The 21,801-nt window shown below is 41.4% G+C and overlaps 1 protein-coding gene across 8 annotated transcripts in view; it reads left to right on the forward strand.

The window, feature by feature from the left end:
• The window catches only part of LOC140453394 (pumilio homolog 1-like), a 163,610-nt gene that overhangs the window by 80,606 nt on the left and 61,203 nt on the right, over positions 1–21,801 (forward strand). For 5 of the 8 annotated variants that reach the window (XM_072548016.1, XM_072548015.1, XM_072548018.1 and 2 more), the window contains one exon: positions 3,491–3,599. In XM_072548016.1, the coding sequence (XP_072404117.1) occupies positions 3,491–3,599 (109 nt within the window). The remainder of the gene's footprint in view (positions 1–3,490; positions 3,600–21,801) is intronic. The other 3 variants (XM_072548017.1, XM_072548020.1, XM_072548022.1) reach the window with 1 other exon arrangement.

Consider the following 21,801-nt stretch of genomic DNA (forward strand, 5'->3'; position numbering starts at 1 on the left):
TATCATTGAGGAAACAGCCTTTTCTTAGCTTCTATAGACTCTCCTCCCTCCAGTGTTTGCATCAATAGAAGCATTTTACTGCTTTTTTGGTTGGTCGTCATTAGATATTACACCTAGAGTCATAGAGATGTCCAGCATGGAAACAGACCCTTTGGTCCAACTCATCCAGACCAGGTATCTGAACCTAATCTAATCCCATTTGCCAGCACTTGGCCCATATCCTTCTAAACCCTTCCTATTCATATACCCATCCAGATGCCTTTTAAATGTTGTAGTTCGATCAGCCGCCCCCACTTCCTCTGGAAGCTTATTCCATGCACATGCCACCCTCTGTGTGAAGAAGTTGCCCCTTAGCTCCCTTTTTAAAAATCCTCTCTCACCTTAAATCTATGTCCTCTACTTCTGGACTCCCACACCCCAGAGCAAAAACCTTGTCTATTTATCCTAGCCATGCCTCTCATGATTTGAGAAGTCTCTTGACGGTCACCCCTCAGCCTCTGACGCTCCTTGTTCTTTGCAATTTAAGACAAGTGACTTTGCATGTCTTGTAGTTATGGCAGTGATATGGTGGTGAAAGCTGATTTTTATAATTCTGCAGTAGAGAATCAGTCAGGTACCTTTTGCTGCTTGGGAACACTTAGAATTCATTTAGAAGTTGAGGAATTTGACTTGTTCTTTGCAGTGTGTTAACCTAGCTGAAAATGTGTTGCTGGAAAAGCGCAGCAGGTCAGGCAGCATCCAAGGAGCAGGAGAATCGACGTTTCGGGCAGTAGCCCTTCTTCAGGAATGATTCCTGAAGAAGGCCTCATGAGCTCTACAACCTCAGCAGTACGGGGGGGGGGGGGGGGGGGGGGGGGGGTCTAAAGGGGTTTACAGAAATAATCCAGTGGATTGAGGAGCAGTTGAGGAGTCTGGATCTGTACTTGATGGAGTTTGAAAGGGTTAGAGATGGGCTGGGGTGGGAGGATCTGATTGAAAATTGTGGGATTCTCAGAGGCCTGGCTGTAGTTCATGTATATACAGAGAAACCTCGATTATCCAGTAAGATCACAAGATGCCAATGCTCGGCTAAACTATGTTACCTGGCATTTGATTATCTGGAATTCAATTAACTGATTGAAATACTGCCCACCTATGTCGTTCAGATAATAGGTTCCTCTGTAATATGGTTCCACTCAGGAGCCATGAGGACAAGGCCTCAGAGAGTGAAGGGGTGACCATTCAGAACTGAGATGAGGAATTTCTTCAGCCAGAGGGTGGTTAATCAGTGGAACTCATTGCTGCAGAGGCTCATAGAGGCCAAGTCACTGAGTGTGTCTTTAAGACAGAGATAGATAGATCTTAATTAATAAGGGGATCAAGGGTTACAAGGGGAAGGTAGGAGAACAGGTTTGAGAAATGTACAAGCCACGATTGAATGGCGGAGCAGACTTGATGGACTGAATGGCTCAATTCTGCTGTTCTATCTTCTGATCTTGTGTATTGTTAGGAATGTCTGGTTCACCTTGGATTTTGGAGGGAAGAGCCATGATTGAGCAAGTGTCTTGCACATCTGTTTCTATTACCTCATTGTTATATTATTTTGTAGAATGTCAGTTCTTCAAAACGTTGAGATTAACAATAGAGTGATTGTTCAGGCCTTTTTGAAATGCAGTGGAAACTTTGCACATTTAATTGCTAAGGACTCTTGTTCGTTTTGGAATGGCACTTGTCCTTCTAAACTTTGATTGAAAGCTTTTTTTGTGGTAGCTAGTGCAGGTGTGCAAATATGTCTTATTTTTAAGTATTAAATTATGCATTGCTTTGGTATTTTAAGTAAAGCATGGTACAAAAAGAAATGAGATTTAGGGTGCTTGGGGAGCATTTTCTCTACAAGATGCATACATCAATCCCTAGAAAACTTTTGGAGTTTAACAATCATAACCTTCAATATGTTTAAATACACAGTTTATTTTCATGGCCTACTTGTAAAGCAAGCAATAGAAAATGTGATTTTTCTTAGTGCATTTCCACATTTGGATGGAGTGTTTCTTTTTAAAAATGTGTAATTTTATGCCACAGGAGGGTAATCTTAGTTCTGATCTCCGAACAATTCATGAATACACACTAGGTTCCAAATTATGGAGATGCCATACAAAGTAAAACATTAATCACAGTATTTAGAGCATTGATGTGTACAGTAGAAAATAAAACAGTCACTAGTTATCCTTGAGCTTTGAGCTGATTGCAGCCTGTATGTATTCATCTGGCTGAAGCATTAAGTTGATCTTTCGTTAGCAAAATTTTAATTTTACATTGCATTTGAATGCATTTCTTGATTTATCGAAGATTTTAAGAACTTTTTTTCTTTTTCTGTTTTTTTAAGTATCTGTAATCATCAGCTATGTTACTTATTGTTGAAAGGCTTTTTAAACTTGTTCATCAAGGAGACCAGTATTGTCATCACAACCATGATTTGTTGAGATTTTTGTTTAATAAAAAGTAAAAGCCGTTGACTGTTCTTTTTCATAAATTAACATCCACAGACTTGCACAAATTACTATCTGTTTGGTGGGAAGGATGGGGGCAGGTTTGGAAAAAGTCACTCTGCTTTTTAAGAAATTCCTGTTCTTCTGTTTCTGTCCATTGGCTCAGGATGCTCACTTGTCTGCCTTCTGTTTGGCCATATGTTATATTTAAATGGTTTTTTGTCTTGCTCCCAGCACCAGTTGTCCAATTACTGAGCAAAGTTGCTTCGTGTTTATTTAGTATCATATCTGGACCGCTGCAGGCTATTCACCTCCGTTTTAAGATATAGGTGCAGAAGTAGGGCATTCAGTCCCTCAAACCCAATGGCCATTCTCCAATATTTCATTAGTGAATCTTAAGAATGATGAAATTTGTTCCTACTAAATATGCAGACGGATTTCCAGTAGAAGTTTCTTGTCTGTGTCTAATTTTTTCTCTCTTCCCCCCCCCCCCCCCCCCCCCCCCAACCAGAGGAAATATATTGCAGGGCAGTTGAGTTTAATGGTGTCTTGGATCAGCAATTCCAGCACAGATTTGGAAATGAGCTTTGAAACATTTCTATATCTTTGGCTTTTCTCACCTTATTAGTTGCTCATCTTCTATTTGGTAATTAATTTGTGATGTCCTTAATTTTCATTTTTGTGATTTTTGATGAGCTGGCCAGTGGAAAATTGTGGCTGCCTTTTTTAAAAGTAGGTTTGGGAAAAAATGTCAACATGGAAGAAATTTTGGGGAAACATGATGTCGAAGAACATTTTGCATGCAAGTACTGGATAATTCTCTTAGTGGGGTGGGACGGGGGGACACAGCTAGTGTTCACTGCACTTGGAGGTGATTTTTCCAATGGTTCTACTGATGATCAGTCTCTTGAACAGGCTTTGGGACTTGCAATGATTTTCAGCAAAAACAACTTCTGTTTCGTTTTCCTTTGTATGCTTTCTGTTTCTGTTTTTCTCTGAAAATCTTTCTTTGTCATCTGCAGCAGCTTCTACCTGGTAAGAAGTTCTGGGAGTCTGATGATCCAAACAAAGATGGACCTAAAGGGATATTTCTTGGGGATCAGTGGCGGGACAGTGCATGGGGAGCTTCAGGTAAGCAGTTCATTACCAAACACATTTCAATTTTTAAAATATTTGTCAAAGATTAGATAAAATTGATAAATAGAATTAATATTAAAAAGTTACACTTATGTATACAAAATGATTTTGAGTGTATGCTGCGTGGTGTGCATAAACTTGCTGACAGAACCTCCAAAGATGTTTGATAATGTTCATGATATTAAGTAACTAGATTTAAGGTGTGATGGAAGAACTATATGAACTAATTTGAAATGAAAAATTTGCACTAGATGAGGCATATCTGGTCTTTTTTTTCCCCTCAAGATTCTTGTTCACATAATCTGATGGACATTCCTGAATTGTATCTGTAAAGTTTAGTGTACCTTGTTTAGTAATTTGATTGCCTTTGAAGTTCTGGATAACTTATTTTCTGTTGTAAGAGAATATTTTAAATTATGTTCCATATTTAATTTTTCCATGCTCAGTATCTCAGGCCTCACGTCTCAGTAGCCTGATTTGAACTGTGTATAATTTCTCGATCTCTTTATTGCACACCTAAATGAGCTACCCTTCCTTTCCTGACCTTGAGCCACCCTCTCTTGTCTCTAATCTTTTCTTATCCATCAAGATTGTACGAGTTATTGGGAAATGATGCTTGAGTTTGAAACTGCTATGTCTGGCAGAGTGCTTATGGAGTACCTTCAGTGAAACACTTACTGTTTCATTGAAGAGCAAACTTGATTAGACCCATTGGCTATTTGGTGTTGTTCGCTTGTTCTGATGCACATGAGCAGAGTTACTGTTCTGGCCTTTATGAAAATAGAATGGATACTCTGTAAAGAGGTGATACTGGACTTTTTTGTTCATGTTGGTCTCCATTGTTTACTAATTCCCATGATGCTTAAAATTATGACATCCCTCAGTATTTATTCACTGACAAATATTTTTTAAAAGTTGCACTTATTAGTTTCCAGCCTGAGGATGGCTAGTCAGATCACTCCCTGACTGGACAGATTTTCTCTCACCAGGTGCAAATCAAGGCATTATTGCTACTTGGGGCAATTGGAGTAATTTGTTTTCCTCCTCTCCTCTTCTCCTTAATGCTGCATCTTTGCTCAGTCCCAAAGAAAGGGGATTTCTTCAGGGAGACCTGGGAATGTTTGATTTGGGGGGGACTCTGCCTCATTTATCAATGATCAGTTCTCCATACAACGCAATCGTGAGCAGGTTATCCATCCAACAATGTGACCCACCCCGCGTAATTGACTTTGCATGAAAATAGCCTCAGCGCTGGTAATGTTGGCTGTTTCCAGAACTTTGCTATTTGTGATGCATTCCTCCCAATGGATCTTCAAAGTGCTGTGCAGGATCCATAACTTGTCTCATACAGAAAGATGGAGAGAACCATGATCTTGTACACATTGAATTTGGATTGTGTTTTGTGGCCCTGATTGCTCCACATTCATTTGGAGAGTCTCTTGAATATGCTGTTAGCCTTTCAAAGCCTATTGTCCACTTCATCTTCTGTGGTTGCATCAAACAAAATGACAATCCACTATAGGTAAGTTGCTTGATGGCATTCATCTCATTTCCCATGATGATGCTTTGTAAGTCTGTGTTCTTCTTGGACATCGGACTAAAATCAAAGAAACTGAGGAATTGTGCTGCCTTGGAAACGTGTTATGTATAGTACAGTGCATTGTATATCTCACTGATAGTGGACCAGCACAGTGCTGTCATCAGCAAAAAGAAACTCGCAGATAAGTTCATCTTGTGCCTTTTGTGTGACCTTGAAGCTGCCTGTGGTTGATAATACCTCCAACAGCTCGAAGGCATACCTGAAGTCCTGCCTTAAGGTAATGGCAGTCACAGTTCCCTCCAGAAATTGGTTTTCTTACACTTCTTTCTTGACAGGCTGTTTGTTGCAGTGTCCTTCCTCCTGTGCTTGGAACTGAAAAATATTACAAAGTATTCTGACCATCAATCAAAAACTGATGCCATTTCAGTATATAACACCTTGTCGTTGTTTTTACTAAGTTTTTTAGTTGGATATGCTGGTTCACAGACAGATGTTAGCACGTCTTAGAAACTTCTTATAATGCCATTAATGGTGTGGTTGAGTTCATCAGTAAAATCCACCATTAATTTTGGATGTTTCTTCATTTGCTTTAAATGACACGGACTTTGCAGAATGTTGTCATTTCCTGCTGACTGGCCAGGCTAGGTAAGACTGATGAGCTGACCCTTGTTGTTGCAAGCCGATCTTGGATTTCCTCGTCATTTTTGTCAAACTGCTTCCTTTTCTTCTTGCTGGGTCTGATGGCTGCATTGGATCTGTCTCGTCTACAGTTTGGTGTTCCTACATTCTTCAGGAGAGGAATCATCAGTGTGATTAGAGTGTGCCAGACTACTCTCTGGAATTCTGCTTGAGGCTATCTTTGCAAGTTGAGGTTGAGCTTTCCAGGTTGGCTTAACATTTCTTTGATTGTCTCTAGACCTGTTTCCTGTTTTTGGATTTAGGTTTGAAAAGTGAATGAATGTTATTCACTTTTCACTACACTTTTTCACTTTAGTGTTATTTACACTACGTCTTGATGTGACTTGTTTGACCCATTGTGGTATTTTCTTTTTAAATATCACCATTCATTCACGGGACATGGACATCGTTAGCTTGGCCAGCATTTATTGATCACCCCTAGTTGTCCTTGAAGGTGGTGACACGCTGCTGCCTTGAGCCACTATAGTCTGTATTTTGTAAGGAAACTCCATGCTGTTCGGGGGTGAGTTCCAGGATTTTGACCTAATGAGTAGTGATGTATTTCCAAATCCGAACGATAAATGATTTGGAAGGAAATCTGCAGGTGATGTCGTTCTCATCCTTTAAATGGTCATGGCCACTGGTTTGGAAGGTGCATTCTAAGGAAACCTAGTGAGTTTCTGCTTGGAAACAGTACACTGTGCAGTTATCCAGTGGTGTTGGTGCATAGAGTCATAGAGATGTACAGCATGGAAACAGACCCTTCGGTCCAACCTGTCCATGCTGACCAGATATCCCAACCCAATCTAGTGCCACCTGCCAGCACCCACCCATATCCCTCCAAACCCTTCCTATTCATATTCCCATCCAAAAGCCTCTTAAATGTTGCAATCATACCAGCCTCCACCAGTTCCTCTGGCGGCTCATTCCATACATTTGCCAACCTCTGTGTGAAAAAGTTGTCCCTTAGGTCTCTTTTATATCTTTCACCCTAAACTTATGCCTTCTAGTTCAGGACTGAGCATGGGGATATTTGTGGAACCTCCTCCACTAGTAAGTTGTTTAGTTATTCGCCACCAGGAAGCAAGTGTAAGGTATAGACAGGATAGATCGAGTGAATCCTTAGAGTATAAAAGCAGTAGGGGTATACTTAAGAGAAATCAGGAGGGCAAAAAGGGGACATGAGATAGCTTTGGTAAATAGAATTAAGGAGAATCCAAAGGGTTTTTACAAATATGTTAAGGACAAAAGGGTAACTAGGGAGAGAATAGGGCCCCTCAAAGATCAGCAAGGCGGCCTTTGTGTGGAGCCGCAGGAAATGGAGGAGATATTAAATGAATATTTTACATCAGTATTTACTGTGGAAAAGGATATGGAAGATATAGACTGTAGGGAAATAGATGGTGACACCTTGCAAAATATCCATATTACAGAGGAGGAAGTGCTGGATGTCTTGAAATGCATAAGTGAAATAAATCCCCAGGACCTGATCAGGTGTACCCTAGAACTCTGTGGGAAGTTAGAGAAGTGATTGCTGGGCCTCTTGCTGAGATATTTGTATCATCAATAGCCACAGGTGAGATGCTGGAAGACTGGAGGTTGGCCAAAGTGGTGCCACTGTTTAAGAAGGGTGGTAAAGTGCTCGAGAACTTGCCACTCCCTGAACCAATCTCTTCCCATGCATGCCTTGAGTTCACGTGCCTTGTCAGATCTCTTGTATCGAAATAAATGCATTTTAATTCATCAGCCTTCCCTTTTTCCTTCAGCTGTGTTCTTTCCTGCCTTGTTTAGTTAACTTGCTCTCTTTAATTTCTGTAACAGCTTCAGCCTTCTCTCGTCTCACTACCGCTTCAGAACCTACTTCCCGCCACACTAGTTTAAACCTTCCAAGTAGCTCTAACAAAACACCCCACCAGCATATTGGTCTCCCTCCAGTTCAGGTGCAACCCATCCTTCTTGCACAAGTTACTTCTGCCCCAGAAGAGATCCCGATGACCCAGAAATCTAAATCACAGCTCCCTGCACCTCAGGCACGCATTAATCTGTCCTATCCTCTTATTCCTCCAACCCTTTCCCCTCCACCGTTATCACACAACTCCCCGTTCCTCATTCCCACTTATGTCAGCATGGTGTGAATGATTGTGGATGTGTTGCTAGGCACGAAGGGAGGATTCTATCATACTCCTGATTGTGCCTTACAGATCTTGAGAAGGATTTTGGAGGGTGAGTTACCTATCTGCAGGATTCGTAACGTCTGGCCCTGCTCTTTTAGCCACTGGTTTTAGATGACTAGTCTAGTTCAGTGGTAATCCTCAGAACATTGATAGTCAGGAATTCAGCAATAGTAGCACCATTAAATGTGAAGGGATGATGGTTAGATTCTGTCTAATAGGAAGTGATCATTGGCTGGTAGGTGTGTGGCGCAAGTGTTCTCTGTCACTTTTCAGCCCAAGCCTGGATGTGGTCATGGTCTTGCTGTGTTTGGGATATAGTCTGCTTCATTATTTGAGGATTGGCAAATGCTGAACATTGTCCAAACATCCCCATTTCTGACTTTAAGGTTATTGATGAAGTAGTTGAAGATGGTTAGGCCTAGGTCATTACCCTGAGAACAGGGATGAGTCTGTGTGTTCTGAAACAGTCTTTTTGTTGTAAGATGATGATAATTATGAGTGACTGCTCTTGTGTGTAGACTTCCAAGAGCAGGTGACTATTTTCATTCTGTTCCCAAGCCCTGCCTTTCATGCCAGGCTATTGCGACCAACTCTGACTGAAATTGACAAGGATGCTGAGAGTCCATGGAGGCTGCTGTAAAACTTAACTTTGTCAGCTGGGTTTGCGTTCAGTGTTGGAGCATAAACATTGAGAGTTGCTTTTGCTCTTTGCTCTCACCAGGGCTGTGGTGCATTTGAAATGGCTTGGTAGCATACTTGAAAGTTTACTGGTGATCATTCTTCAGCTGAAACTGACCAAGTATTGTCTACCAGTCTGATAAAGAGAGAGTGTAGTCAGTATTGGGCTCTGTCATGCTACCTTGTTCTAAGAATGGGACCCCTCTTAAGTTTGCTCTATTTCGTTTGGCGAACTCATGCACCACCAGGATTAAACATTACTGGGAGCACCATTCTGTCATTCCAGATGGCATGTACCAAAATTTGTCTTGTTTTCCCCAATGTTTTGAAGTGAAGTTGGGTGCTTGCATTTTCTTCTCTGTCACAATCTGGCTGCAGATGACACTAACGTTGGTAGAGGAGCAGATAGTGAAAGGAACTGTCAGAGAATACAGCAGAATATAGACAGATGCAGAGTTGGGCAGAGAAACAATAGATGGAGTTCAATCTGGGCAATTTTGAGGTGATGCATTTTGGACAATCCAATTCAAGAGCGAACTATACAATAAATGGAAAAGTCTTGGGGAAAATTGATGTACAGTAGAAATATGGGTGTTCAGATCCATTGTATCTTGAAGATGGCAACACAGGTCAATAAAGTGGTCAAGAAGGCATAAGGCATGCTTTCCTTCAGTAGATGGGGACTGAATAGAAGAGTTTGCAGGTCATATTACAGTTGTATAAGATTTTGGTTCAGCCACATTTGGAATACTGCGTCCAGTTCTAGTTGTCACATTACCGAAAGGATTTGGATGCTTTGGAATGGGTGCAGAGGAGGTTTACCCAGATGTTGCCTGGTATGGAGGGCACTGCCTGCCAAGAGAGATTGAGTAGATTAGGATTGTTTTCATTAGAAAGACTGCAGTCTAGGAGGGACCTGATTGAGGTCTACAAAATCATGAGAGGTACAGAGGGTGGATATCAAGAAACATTTTTCCCCGGAGTGGGGGACTCAACAGTCATAGAGATGTACAGCACCCGGCCCATATCCCTCCAGACCCTTCCTATTCTTTACCCATCCAAATGCCTTTTAAATGTTGCAATTCTACCAGCCTCCTCCTCTTCCTCTGGCAGCTCATTCCATACATGTACCTCCCTCTGCGTGGAAGGCATTGCCCCTTAGGTCTCTTTCATATCTTTCCCCCTCACCCTAAACCTATACCCTCTAGTTCTGGACTCCTCCACCCCAGGGAAAAGACTTTGTCGATTTATTCTGTCCATGCCCCTCATGATTTTGTAAACCTCTATAAGGTCTCCACTCAGCCTCTGACACTCCAGGGAAAACAGCTCCAGCTTATTCACCTCTCCCTATAGCTCAAATCCTCTGATCCTGGCAACATCTTTGTAAATCTTTTCTAAACCCTTTCAAATTTCACAAAATCGTTCTTAGAGGAAGGAGACCAGAATTGTACGCGATATTCCAACAGAGGCCAAACCAATGTCTTGCACAGCCCAACTCCTGTACTCCGTACTCTGATCAATAAAGGAAAGCATACCAAACGCCGTCTTCAATTTCCTATCTACCTGCAACTCCACTTTCAAGGGGCTATGAACCTGCATTCCAAGGTCTCTTTGTTCAGCAACACTCCCGAGAACCTTACCATTAAGTGTATAAGTCCTGCTAAGATTTGGTTTCCCAAGATGCAGCACCTCGCATTTATCTGAATTAAACTCCATCTGCAACTTCTCAACCTATTGGCCCATCTGATCAAGATCCTGTTGTAATTTGAGGTAACCTCTTTTGCTGTCCACTACGTCTACAATTTTGGTGTCATCTGCAAACTTACTAACTATAGCTCTTAGACTCAATCATTTATATAAATGATGAAAAGTAGTGGACCCAGCACCGATCCTTGTAGCACTCCACTGGTCACAGGCCTCCAGTCTGAAAAACAACGCTCCATCACCACCCTCTGTCTCCTACCTTTGAGCCAGTTCTGCATCGAAATGGCTAGTTGTCCTTGTGTTCCATGAGAGCTAACCTTGCTAATCAGTCTCCCATGGGGAACCTTGTCGAATGCCTTACTGAACTCCATATAGATCACGTCTCCCGCTCTGCCCTCATCAGTCCTCCTTGTAACTTATTCAGAAAGCTCAATCAAGTTTGAGAGACATGATTTCCCGTGCACAAAGCCATGTTGACTATCCCTAATCAGCCCTTGCCTTTCCAAATACATGTACATCCTGTCCCTCAGGATTCCCTCCAACAACTTGCCCACCACCAACGTCAGGCTCACTGGTCTATAGTTCCCTGGCTTACCCTTACCAGCTTTCTTAAACAGTGGCACCACGTTAGCCAGCCTCCAATCTTTTGGCACCTCACCTTTGACTATCGATGATCCAAATATCTCAGCAAAAGGCCCAGCAACCACCTCCCTAGTTTCCCAAGGGGTCCGAGGGTACACCTGATCAGGTCCTGGGAATTTATCCACTTCTATACATTTCAAGACATCCAGCATTTCCTCCTCTGTAATTTGGACATTTTGCAAGATGTCACCATTTATTTCCCTACCTTCTATATCTTCCATGTCATTTTTCCACAGTAAACACTGATGAAAAATACTTATTTAGTATCTCCCCCATCTCCTGCAACTCCACTCAAGGGCCGCCTTGCTGATCTTTGAGGGGCCCTATTCTCTCCCTAGTTACCCTTTTGTCCTTAATGTATTTGTAAAAACCCTTTGGATTCTCCTTAATTCTATTTGCCAAAGCTATCTCATGACCCCTTTTTGCCCTCCTGATTTCCCTCTTAAGTATACTCCTACTGCCTTTAAACTTTTTTAAGGATTCACTTGATGTATCCTGCCTATACCTGACATATTCTTCTTTTTCTTAACCAAACCCTCAATTTCTTTAGTCATCCAGCATTCCCTATACCTACCTGCCTTTCCTTTCACCCTAACAGGAATGTAATTTCTCTGGATTCTCGTTATCTCACTTCTGAAGGCTTCCCATTTTCCAGCCATCCCTTTACTTGTGACCTTCTGCCCCCAATCAGCTTTTGAAAGTTCTTGCCTAATACCGTCAAAATTAGCCTTTCTCCAATTTAGAACTTCAACTTTTAGATCTGGTCTGTTCTTTTCTATCACTATTTTAAAACTAATATAATTATGGTCACTGGCCCCAAAGTGCTTCCCCACTGACACCTCAGTCACCTGCCCTGCCTTATTTCCCAAGAGTAGGTCAGGTTTTGCACCTTCTCTCATAGGTATATCCACATACCGAATCAGAGAATTTTCTTGTACACACTTAACAAATTCCTCTTCATCTAAACCCTTAACACTATGTTTGGAAAGTTAAAATCTCCTACCATAACCACCCTATTATTCTTACAAATAGCTGAGATCTCCTTACAAATAGAGTTCAAAGTGAGAGGGGAGAAGTTTAGGGCCAATATGCAAAGAACGTTCTTTAAGCAGAAGGTGGTGGGTGCCTTGCACGCATTGCCAGCGGAGGTGGTAGAGGTGGGACAATAGCGTCATTTAAGGTGCATCTGGATAGATGCATGAATGGGCAGGGACCAGAGGGATACGGTCTCGATAGAAGATCTGGATCGGCACAGGCTTGAAGGGCCGAAGGGCCTGTTCGTGTGCCGTACTTTTCTTTGCTCTTTGTTCGTTAAGATGTGTCAGTTGACTCAGGCAAGCTGAATGGGTGATTGGGCGATACTTATTCAGACCAGCTTTCTAGGCTTTTTCCCAATTCTGGAGCAAGCAGTGCTCATGGTGCTCCCCAGGTGATATTATCTCTGAGTCCTTGAAAAAACTAACAATTTTAACAATAAGTGCAACTACCATTTTTGTCTTGGATCTGTTTTTGGCCCGTAGCTATTGTTACAGGACTGACTTGTTATGGGTCCATTTTGTCCTTTGTGCCTGTGCAAAGGAATTTTAAGGTGGGGTACAGTTTGTACTGATTGTACTTATCCTCTAAGGCCTAAATTTGTGCCATCACTGCCTGAAATAACTATCTGTGTGCTGTGCAGAAAATGTGGTGATTCTTTTAAACCAGCAATATACTAGCTAGGTTTCATGGAGGAAATGCTGGTTTGATCAGGCCTGGTTGAGAATAGTTAACTAATTTTGTTAAAATACATTTATTTGGTGTTTGCCTTTGGGATAGTTTGTAGCCTATTTTATCTTTGAATTTAATAAAATCTGAGCAGCCTAATTCGATTGAGCCACTGCTATTAAATACTGAAATGTCACATGATTTGAATGGCTGATTTATTATACAGAATAAATGAGAAAACACCCATTTCCTGTGGAGCTGAAACTTGTTTGTGCAAGATAATCCCGTTCAGTTTTTTGTTGCTTTTCTTAAGTGACTTTAAGCAGTGACAGTTTTAATTAACTAATGTAAATTTTCTCAAGTACTGGCTTACTAGATCTCTCTAGTTCACACACAGTTGTGCATATATCTTTACAAATTTAGACCAAGAATTTATATGACGGGGAAAGGGCCAATGTACTGTACTCAACAAACCCTTCAATTTCTTATGAATTTATAAGACCATAAGAGTTAGACATAAGATTAATCCATTCAGCTCTTCAAGCCTGTTTTGTTATTCAATAAGATCATTGCTGATCTGGTTCTGGTTTTGACTTCACTTTTTCTTGTCTGTCCCACATAACTCTTGACTGTGAAAAATCTATCCCATTTTTCTGGGCAAAAGAATTTCTCCAGATAATGATCTGAGGGGAAAAAAGCTATCATCTTTCACTTCAAAAGTGACACTTCTCTTTCTTAAACCGTGCCCAGGGGCATCCTCTCATCGTCTGTCCTGTCAAACATATTTTAAATCTCAGCTGTTTCAATGAGGCCACCTGCCATTCTACTAAACTCCAGTGTGCAATTGGCAAATCTGTTAAACCTTTCTTCATATGATAAACCTTTTGTCTCAGGAGTGAATCTTGTGTGTACTGTTTCTAACACAGTTACGTTGCTTTTCAAATCAGGTGGTGTAGATGTGATCTCACTACCAGGGTACCCATATCCCCCTGTGTCTCTGAGTTTTACATCTCTGTTAAACTGTAGATGTCTTTTCTGTTCTTCCTATCTATATCCCTTTGTAGACTTTCCACCTTGTCTCGACAACTTACTTTCGTACTTAATGTCATCAGTAAATTTTTACAATCAGGTATTCAGTCCCCACAAACGGGTCAGCCATGAGGTTATAGAGTGACAGAGCAGGATCACAGGGCCAAATGGCCTGCTGCCAGTGTTTGTTAATCGTTATAAACTGAACAGTTGAGATCCATGTGGCTATCTACTAGTTGCAGCTTGCCAACCTGAAAACTACTTGCTTATCCCCTACTCTGCTTCCTGTTAGCTATCTAGTCCTTTATGCATGATTTGGAGATGCCGGTGTTGGACTGGGGTGTACAAAGTTAAAAATCACACAACACCAGATTATAGTTCAACAGGTTTAGTTGGCAGCACACTAGCTTTCGGAGTGTTGCTCCTTCATCAGGTGATTAGACTATCACCTGGTGAAGGAGCAACGCTCCGAAAGCTAGTGTGCTTCCAACTAAACCTGTTGGACTATAACCTGGTGTTGTGTGATTTTTAACTTAGTCCTTTATACTAATTTCTTACACTTGCACTGAGCTCTTATTTTGTGTAGTAACCTTTGATGTCGTATCTCTCAAATCTTGGGAAATCACGGATACTGCAGCCTCGAATTCTCCTTTTATGAATCTTGCTTTTTATATCTCAAAATTCATTAAACAGTTACCCTTTTGCAAAATCGGGTTGAATCTGTCTGAGCGCATTATGATTTTCAAGTGACCTGTATCATGCTATAAGCAGGATTTTAATGGATTGAAAGAATTTCCCTGTGACAGATTTTGACTAACTCTTCTATGATTTTCAGCTTTATTTTTCTCTCTCTTGAATAATGGTGTTATATAAACTTTATTCCAATCTGCTAGATCCTTTCAGAATCAAAAGGAATTTTGCAACAATGCCTCTCTGAGAAACAAATGACAATTAGTTTTGTTTAGTGGAAGCACTCTGGCCTAAGTCAATTGTGGGTATGTTCACTCCAGTCTGGAAATAGCATGTGTACTTTTATCATAATACTTCAGTATAATACTAAAAAAGTACTGCTTTATTGTTGGATTTACCCAACCATAGGTACACTCGCGTTCCTGCTTGAAACAGAAATTACTGGAGAAACTCAGCGAGTCCCGCAGCATCTGTGGGAAAAAAAAGTTAATGCAGTCACCCATTGTTAGTCTTTGGAATGTACTCTTACGAATAAGAGAGACTATGAGAAACTGTAGTAGTGCTGTTTAACAAAGTTTCAATATTTCTTCTCCTGGAACTGGAAACACAAAAGCTTGAAGAGAATTTTGTTTACTTGCTGTTTACAAAAATTTAACTGCCAAGAGAGAGAAGATGGGATTTAAAACTTTAATTATTAGGCAAATCTGTGGAAGGGACTGAAGTTCCTGCATTTTCTCGTAAACATTGTTATGTCACTGTCATGACTGGAAAGACCAGTCTTGAACTCTTAAAATAGGAAAAAGCAGAAAAGTCTCTGCTGAAATCTTGTAAGAAATCAAAATCAGAACTTTAACTCGCTCGTCTGAACAGAAATCGGATTTGAAAACTTTATTGAATTTACAACTGTCAGCATTTGTTCTCAATGATGAGATGTTGAAGCATTGTGAGAAGTCTTCCTTTTTTTAAAATCATTTAAATTTGATGCCGTAGTCCCACTGGGTTGTTTTCCTATTTGCCTTTTTTTTTAAAAATAGCCCATAATCATCTCTGCAGAGCTGTGCAGTGTTTTTGTGTATTAACGTGTGATTGGGATAAAGGGCATATTTTAAACAGAGATTATTAGCCAGTTTTTGTCACTTATTTAAGGATTAAGTTGGTTTTAATGAATTATTTTTGAGTTCATTTGAAAAACACGTAGTGTTCCAGATAGCAGTAATGGAAAGTACCAAATTGACAAGTTTGGTGACAAAATAAAACATTTACGCCTTTGCTATGGCTAATGGAGTAGTGGGGCTTGACTATCAGTAAATCCTCCCGTTGCTCTTAGTAGTACAGCTTATGTACCTAGCATTGAGGTGATACTGGAATTCATATGACATGTTACTCATTGGGAACTGCGTAGCAACTCTACTGGATAACCACATGGAGTTGTGGGCCATCAACAGCAGCAAAATTATACTCTACAATCTGTAACTTCATGGGCCATATACCCTCCATTCAACTATTACTATCAAGCCAGGGGATCAACCCTGGTTCGCTCGGGAGTGAAGGAGGACTTGCCAGGGGCCGCATTAGGCATTCTTGACACTGAGGTGTCAGCCTGGTGAAACTACCAAACAGGACTACTTGTGTGCCAAACAGTGTAAGCAGCAGAGCTAAGCGATTCCGTAACTATTGGATTGGATCTATGCTCTGCAATCCTGCCAAACCCAGTCGTGAATGATTGTGGTGATTTAACAGTTCATTGGAGGATGAGGTTCTGCAAATCCCCCATTTTCTATGATGGTAGAACCCAACACATTAGTGCGAAGGATGAGGCTGAAGCTGTCATAGTAATCTTCAGCCAGAAGTGCCAAATGGATGATCCTTCTCTGCCTCCTCCAGTGGTCCTCTGCATTTCATATACTAGTTTTCAGCCAATTTGATTCACTCTACATGATATCATGATATCAAGAAATAATTGGAAGCACTGGATAATGCAAAGGCTGTGTGCTCTGATGACATTCCAACAATAGTATGAAGACTTGTGTTCCTGAACTTGCCACTGGCCAAGCTCTTCTGGGACATTTATAATGCTGGCATCTACCTGACAATGTGAAAAATGTCCAGGTCTGTCCTGTACACAAAAAGAAGAACAAATTATACTTGTCCAATTACCACCCCATCAGTCTACTCTCAATCTTCAGAAAGTGATGGAAGGTGGCATCAACAGTAACCTCCAGTGATGCCCAATTTGGGTTCTGCCAGAATCTCTTCGTTCCTTATTTCATTACAGCCTTGGTTAAAACAAGGTCAAAAGAACTGAATTCCAGAAGTCAGGTGAGAATGACTACCCTTCACATCAAGGCCGCATTCGACTGAGTGTGGCAGCAGGAAGCCCCAGCACATCTGGAATCACTGGGTATTGGGAGGCAAACTCTCTGCTGATTGGAGTCATAACTGGCACATGGGAAGATGGTTTCAGTTATTGGAGATCAATTATCTCAGCTCCACGGTATCTCTGCAGGGCTTCCTCAGGGTAGTGTTCTATCCCCAACTATTTTCACCACCTTCACCAATGACCTTCCCTCCATCATCGGTCAAAAATGGGAATGTTCATCGATGATCACATAATTGTCAGCACCATTTGTGAGTCCTCATACTTGAGCAGTTCATGTTCAAATGCAACAAGATCTGGACAATATCTGGAGTTGAGCGTGCCACACAAATACCAGGCTATGATCACCTCCAATAAGGGACAATCTAACCACTGGCCCTTGACATCACTGAATCCCCCATATCAACATCCTTGGGGTTACCATCATCCAGAAATTGTTAGTTTCACCACATGAACACACTGGCTCCAAGAGCTGGTCAGGGGCAAGGAATACTGTAGCGCGCAACTAACCACCTGACTCCTCAAAAACCTGTCCACCACCTATAAGGCACTGATCAGGAGTGATGAAAACTTTCCACTTGCCTGGATGAGTATGGCTCCAACAACACTCGAAGTTTGACATCATCCAGGAGAAAATAGCCCTTGGTTGGCACCACATTAACAAGCATCCACTCACTCCACCAATGACGCTCAGTAGCAGCTGTATTGTAGAATACTGTAGATGGCAATATATCTGTTGCCATTGTCTTTCTGGATGGAAACTGTCATAGATTTAGGAGATGCATTGTAGAAATTCACCACAGATCATTGGACAGCATCTCCTAAATCTACGACAGTTTCCATCCAGAAGGACAATGGCAGCAGATATATGGGAGCTGTGGGGTGCAGTCAGAATTTCACTTACAATGTTCCAACTGACTTTGATGATGATGCAGGTGACTCTGGCAAGGGAACACAATGTAAATTCACATACATTCTACCTGTAGAACAGAGGCATCCACCCTGCCTCGGGACATCCAATTTTTAGTAGGTCAGCAGAGCAGATCAATTCTTTAATATCACGTGTCAAAATCCTGGAACTCCCTCCCTAAGGGCATTAAGGGTCTACCCACAGCATGTGGACTGCAGCAGTTCAAGAAGGCTGTTCACCTTCACTTTCTCAAGAGTACCTTTCATCATTTATTATAGGAGGAATGGTTAGTAGGTTTGCTGGTGACACCGAAATTGATGGTGTAGTGGACAGTGAAGAAGGCTATCTCAGTATGGTGGGATCTTGATCAGATGGGCCAGTGGGCGAAGGAGTGGCAGATGGAGTATAATTTAGATGTGAGATGTGGCGGTTTGATAAGGTAAACAAGGACAGGACTTCTATCCTTAATGCTAAAGCCTTTGCTAGTGTTGCCCAAGAAAGACACCCATGAGTGCAGGTCAGTAGTTCATTGAAAGTGAAGTCACGGGCAGACAGGGTAGTGAAGAAGGCATTTCACACGCTGAAGTTTGTTGGTCAATGCGTTGAGTATCAAAATTGGGATGTCATGTTTTGGTTGTACAGGACATTGGTGAAGGCCACTTTTGGCATACTGCATATAATTCTGGTTGCCCTTCTATAGGAAGAACACTAACCCTGAGAGGGTGGAAAAACTATTTACAAGGGTGTTGCCAGAACTATAGGATATGCATTAGAAGGAGAGGGTGAATAGGAGAGGCATTTTTCCTTGAAGTGTCGGAGACTGATGGATGAACTTTTAGAAGTTTATAAAATCATAGATATGTTGACAAGCCAAAGGTAGGGAAGTCCAAAACTAGAAGGATAGGTTTAAGGTGAGAAAGGAAAGATTTTTAAAAAGAATCTGAGGCAAAATTTTTTAACAGAGAGTGGTGCATGTATGGAACAAGCTGCCAGAGGAAGTAGTGGAGGCTGGTATGATTACAATATGTAAAAGGCATCTGAATGGGTATATGAATAGGAAGGGTTTAGAGAGATATGGGCCAAATGCTGGCAAATGAGACAAGGTCAGATTGGGATGTCTGGATGGCGCTGATGAGTTGGACTGAAGGGTCTGTTTTCATGCTGTATGACTGTATCACTAGGGACAAGCAATAAAATTGCTGGCAGCCAGCAGTGTCCATGTCCCAGGAGTGAATAAAACAAAAGAGATTTGTTTTTAGAGATTAGATGAGATTACATTGCATTAGTGTGTGGAAACAGGCCCTTCGGCCCAACAAGTCCACACCAACCCACCGAAGCACAACCCACCCATACCCCTACATTTACCCCTTACCTAACACTACGGGCAATTTAGATGGCCAATTCACCTGACCTGCACATCTTTGGACTGTGGGAGGAAACCGGAGCACCCGGAGGAAACCCACGCAGACATGGGTGAAAGGTAATATGGCCTTTTGACATATTGGTAGCATCCCATTGATGATTAGATTAGATTAGATTAGATTACTTACAGTGTGGAAACAGGCCCTTCGGCCCAACAAGTCCACACCGCCCCGCCGAAGCGTAACCCACCCATACCCCTACATCTACATCTACATCTACCCCTTACCTAACACTACGGGCAATTTAGCATGGCCAATTCACCTGACCTGCACATCTTTGGACTGTGGGAGGAAACCGGAGCACCCGGAGGAAACCCACGCAGACACGGGGAGAACGTGCAAACTCCACACAGTCAGTCGCCTGAGGCGGGAATTGAACCCGGGTCTCCGGCGCTGCGAGGCAGCAGTGCTAACCACTGGGCCACCGTGCCGCCGTGAGCAACATTCATGTTACTACTGCTTTGTTGCAGTGTAGAGTATCTAAGTTTCATCCATTGCTTAAACATTTGAGATATATTACCCCTAAACTCTGGTAGACCGTGCACTTTTTAGGGACAAATTTGACAGCTTTAGGCCCATTCATAAGCTTGCACAATGTGCTTTGATAAATAGTCAGATCTGGGTAATTGTTATCCCAGAGGGTGGCTGTATTGCACCCTGTTTTAGTATCAGGCTTGCATGGTGAACATATGACTCAAGTCCAATTTCTGAGGTTGTCCATTTTGTGTGTGTGATGCTAGAAATCCCAAGGTATAAATTGTTCAGTGAAAATAGGTGTGTGGTAGAGAACACCCCCTGGTCAGTTTCTCAATTAGGGTACCAAAGAAAGTGAGCTTATTTGACTACTACATTTCAAAAGGTGAATTTGTGCTTCGGATAGAACTATTAAGACATGTAAGAAAATTCTAGCGTGCAGCTGCAAATTCAAATAATTCAATTTTGCAAACGTTACATGTATTTATCGGAAACATACGTGGGGTGGCAGTTTGAGTATCATTCAATTGATGACCAGTTTCTCATGAAAGCCAACAAAGATGTTTGTGAGAGCTTGGTCCAGGAGGAAACTGGGAATGCTATCTATTTGGGCCGATCTGGTGCTTTTAAAACTGCTCAACTATACAAGTTACTGAGTTAATGAATTCTGATTCAATGAATTCTGATTCACAGTAATGCATATAAATGGATATGCAATCAGTTATAGTGCAGATGTATGTGGCATCTTTGTTAAATAGGCTAGCACTGTCAAATAAAGACTGACACTGTAGTAATGCATCGATATTAGATGCAATTCTGTGACCGGGCAGCATTGCTGAACAATAGAGTGCATGAAGAACTATGCTAACAGCCGGTTTAAGATTTTCATTAGGATTGTTGCAGATTGTCACAGAGTGGTGCATCTGCATGTACTGCAAACTATAAAAATTAATATACACTGCCTGTTCTGTGCAGTTAAAGAACAAATATACACACTCTGGCTCATTCCTCCTCATGTCGCTTTGACCAATCAATCTGTCTTATTTAAAATTTGGACAAAACCTAGCAGTTAAATGTTCATTACCAGTGGTACATTCTGTATGGAATTGACTCGACCAACCTGAATCAACTTGCATCCAGTAAAAATCTTTCTCTCAATGTAAATAATGTTTTCCCTTTATTGGTATTCTTGCAAATTGTCCTGATGAGTGCAGAAAGAAAAGCTGTCTGTGTGGAGTTTGCACATTGTCCCTGTGTCTGCATGGGTTTCCACTGGGTGACCTGGTTTCCTCCCATAGTCCAAAGATGTGCAGGTTAGGGTGGATTGGCCATGCTAAATTACCTCTGGTGTTTAGGGACATGTAAGTTCGGTGCATCAGGCAGGGGAAATGTCACGCAATAGGGTAGGGAAATGGGTCTGGGTGAGTTACTATTCGGAGGCTCAGTGTAGACTTGTTGGGCCAAATTTCCTGTTTCCACACTGTAGGGATTCTATAAAAATGACTTTCTTCCTCAAAACAGGAATAAATATGGTGTTGACCCATGATTTCATTCATATTGAGGTAGGAAAGAGCTAACATAAGCGTTAATATTTCCATTGAATGGAAATATCAGATTTTATATTGGCAGCAGTTGCTCAAGGCACTGCTCTGATTTTGATTTTGTGACATACATTTGCTGGGAGACTCAGCTTTAGGGTGGCTTGTCATATCTAGAGTATTCGTTCTGGCTGTGCTATTTTCAGGAGAGTCTAAGTATGTGAGACTTGCCTGAAAATAGCACAAGCATATCTCCTTGTGTGTGCAAGCAGCTGGCAAAATGTACAATATATATTTACTGTTAAGAACTCTCAAATGCTGGAATTTGGAAAGGATTGTTTATAAGTTAGGACTTGATTTTAAAAATGTTGTTTTAGAATCAGTTTTGATCTGCACTTTTTGTCATTTTTGGAGCTTTATGAAAAACTGTCTAGTTGAAACTATTTATGGCATATTCCTCAGGAGTGTAGCACCAGACAGCATACTTGTCTAGAGCTACTACGATTTGCTATTACAATTTACTATTTAAGGATATACTATTACATTTTGATGTATTTGCGCAATTTTATCAAATGTGTCCCTGTTTTGTAATAAATTGTAATTGAGCTAAATGGAGCTCCAGATGTCCTTAGTTCTA

The sequence above is a fragment of the Chiloscyllium punctatum genome, chromosome 27 (assembly GCF_047496795.1).
Source record: "Chiloscyllium punctatum isolate Juve2018m chromosome 27, sChiPun1.3, whole genome shotgun sequence".
In the NCBI taxonomy this organism is placed as follows: Eukaryota; Metazoa; Chordata; class Chondrichthyes; order Orectolobiformes; family Hemiscylliidae; genus Chiloscyllium; species Chiloscyllium punctatum.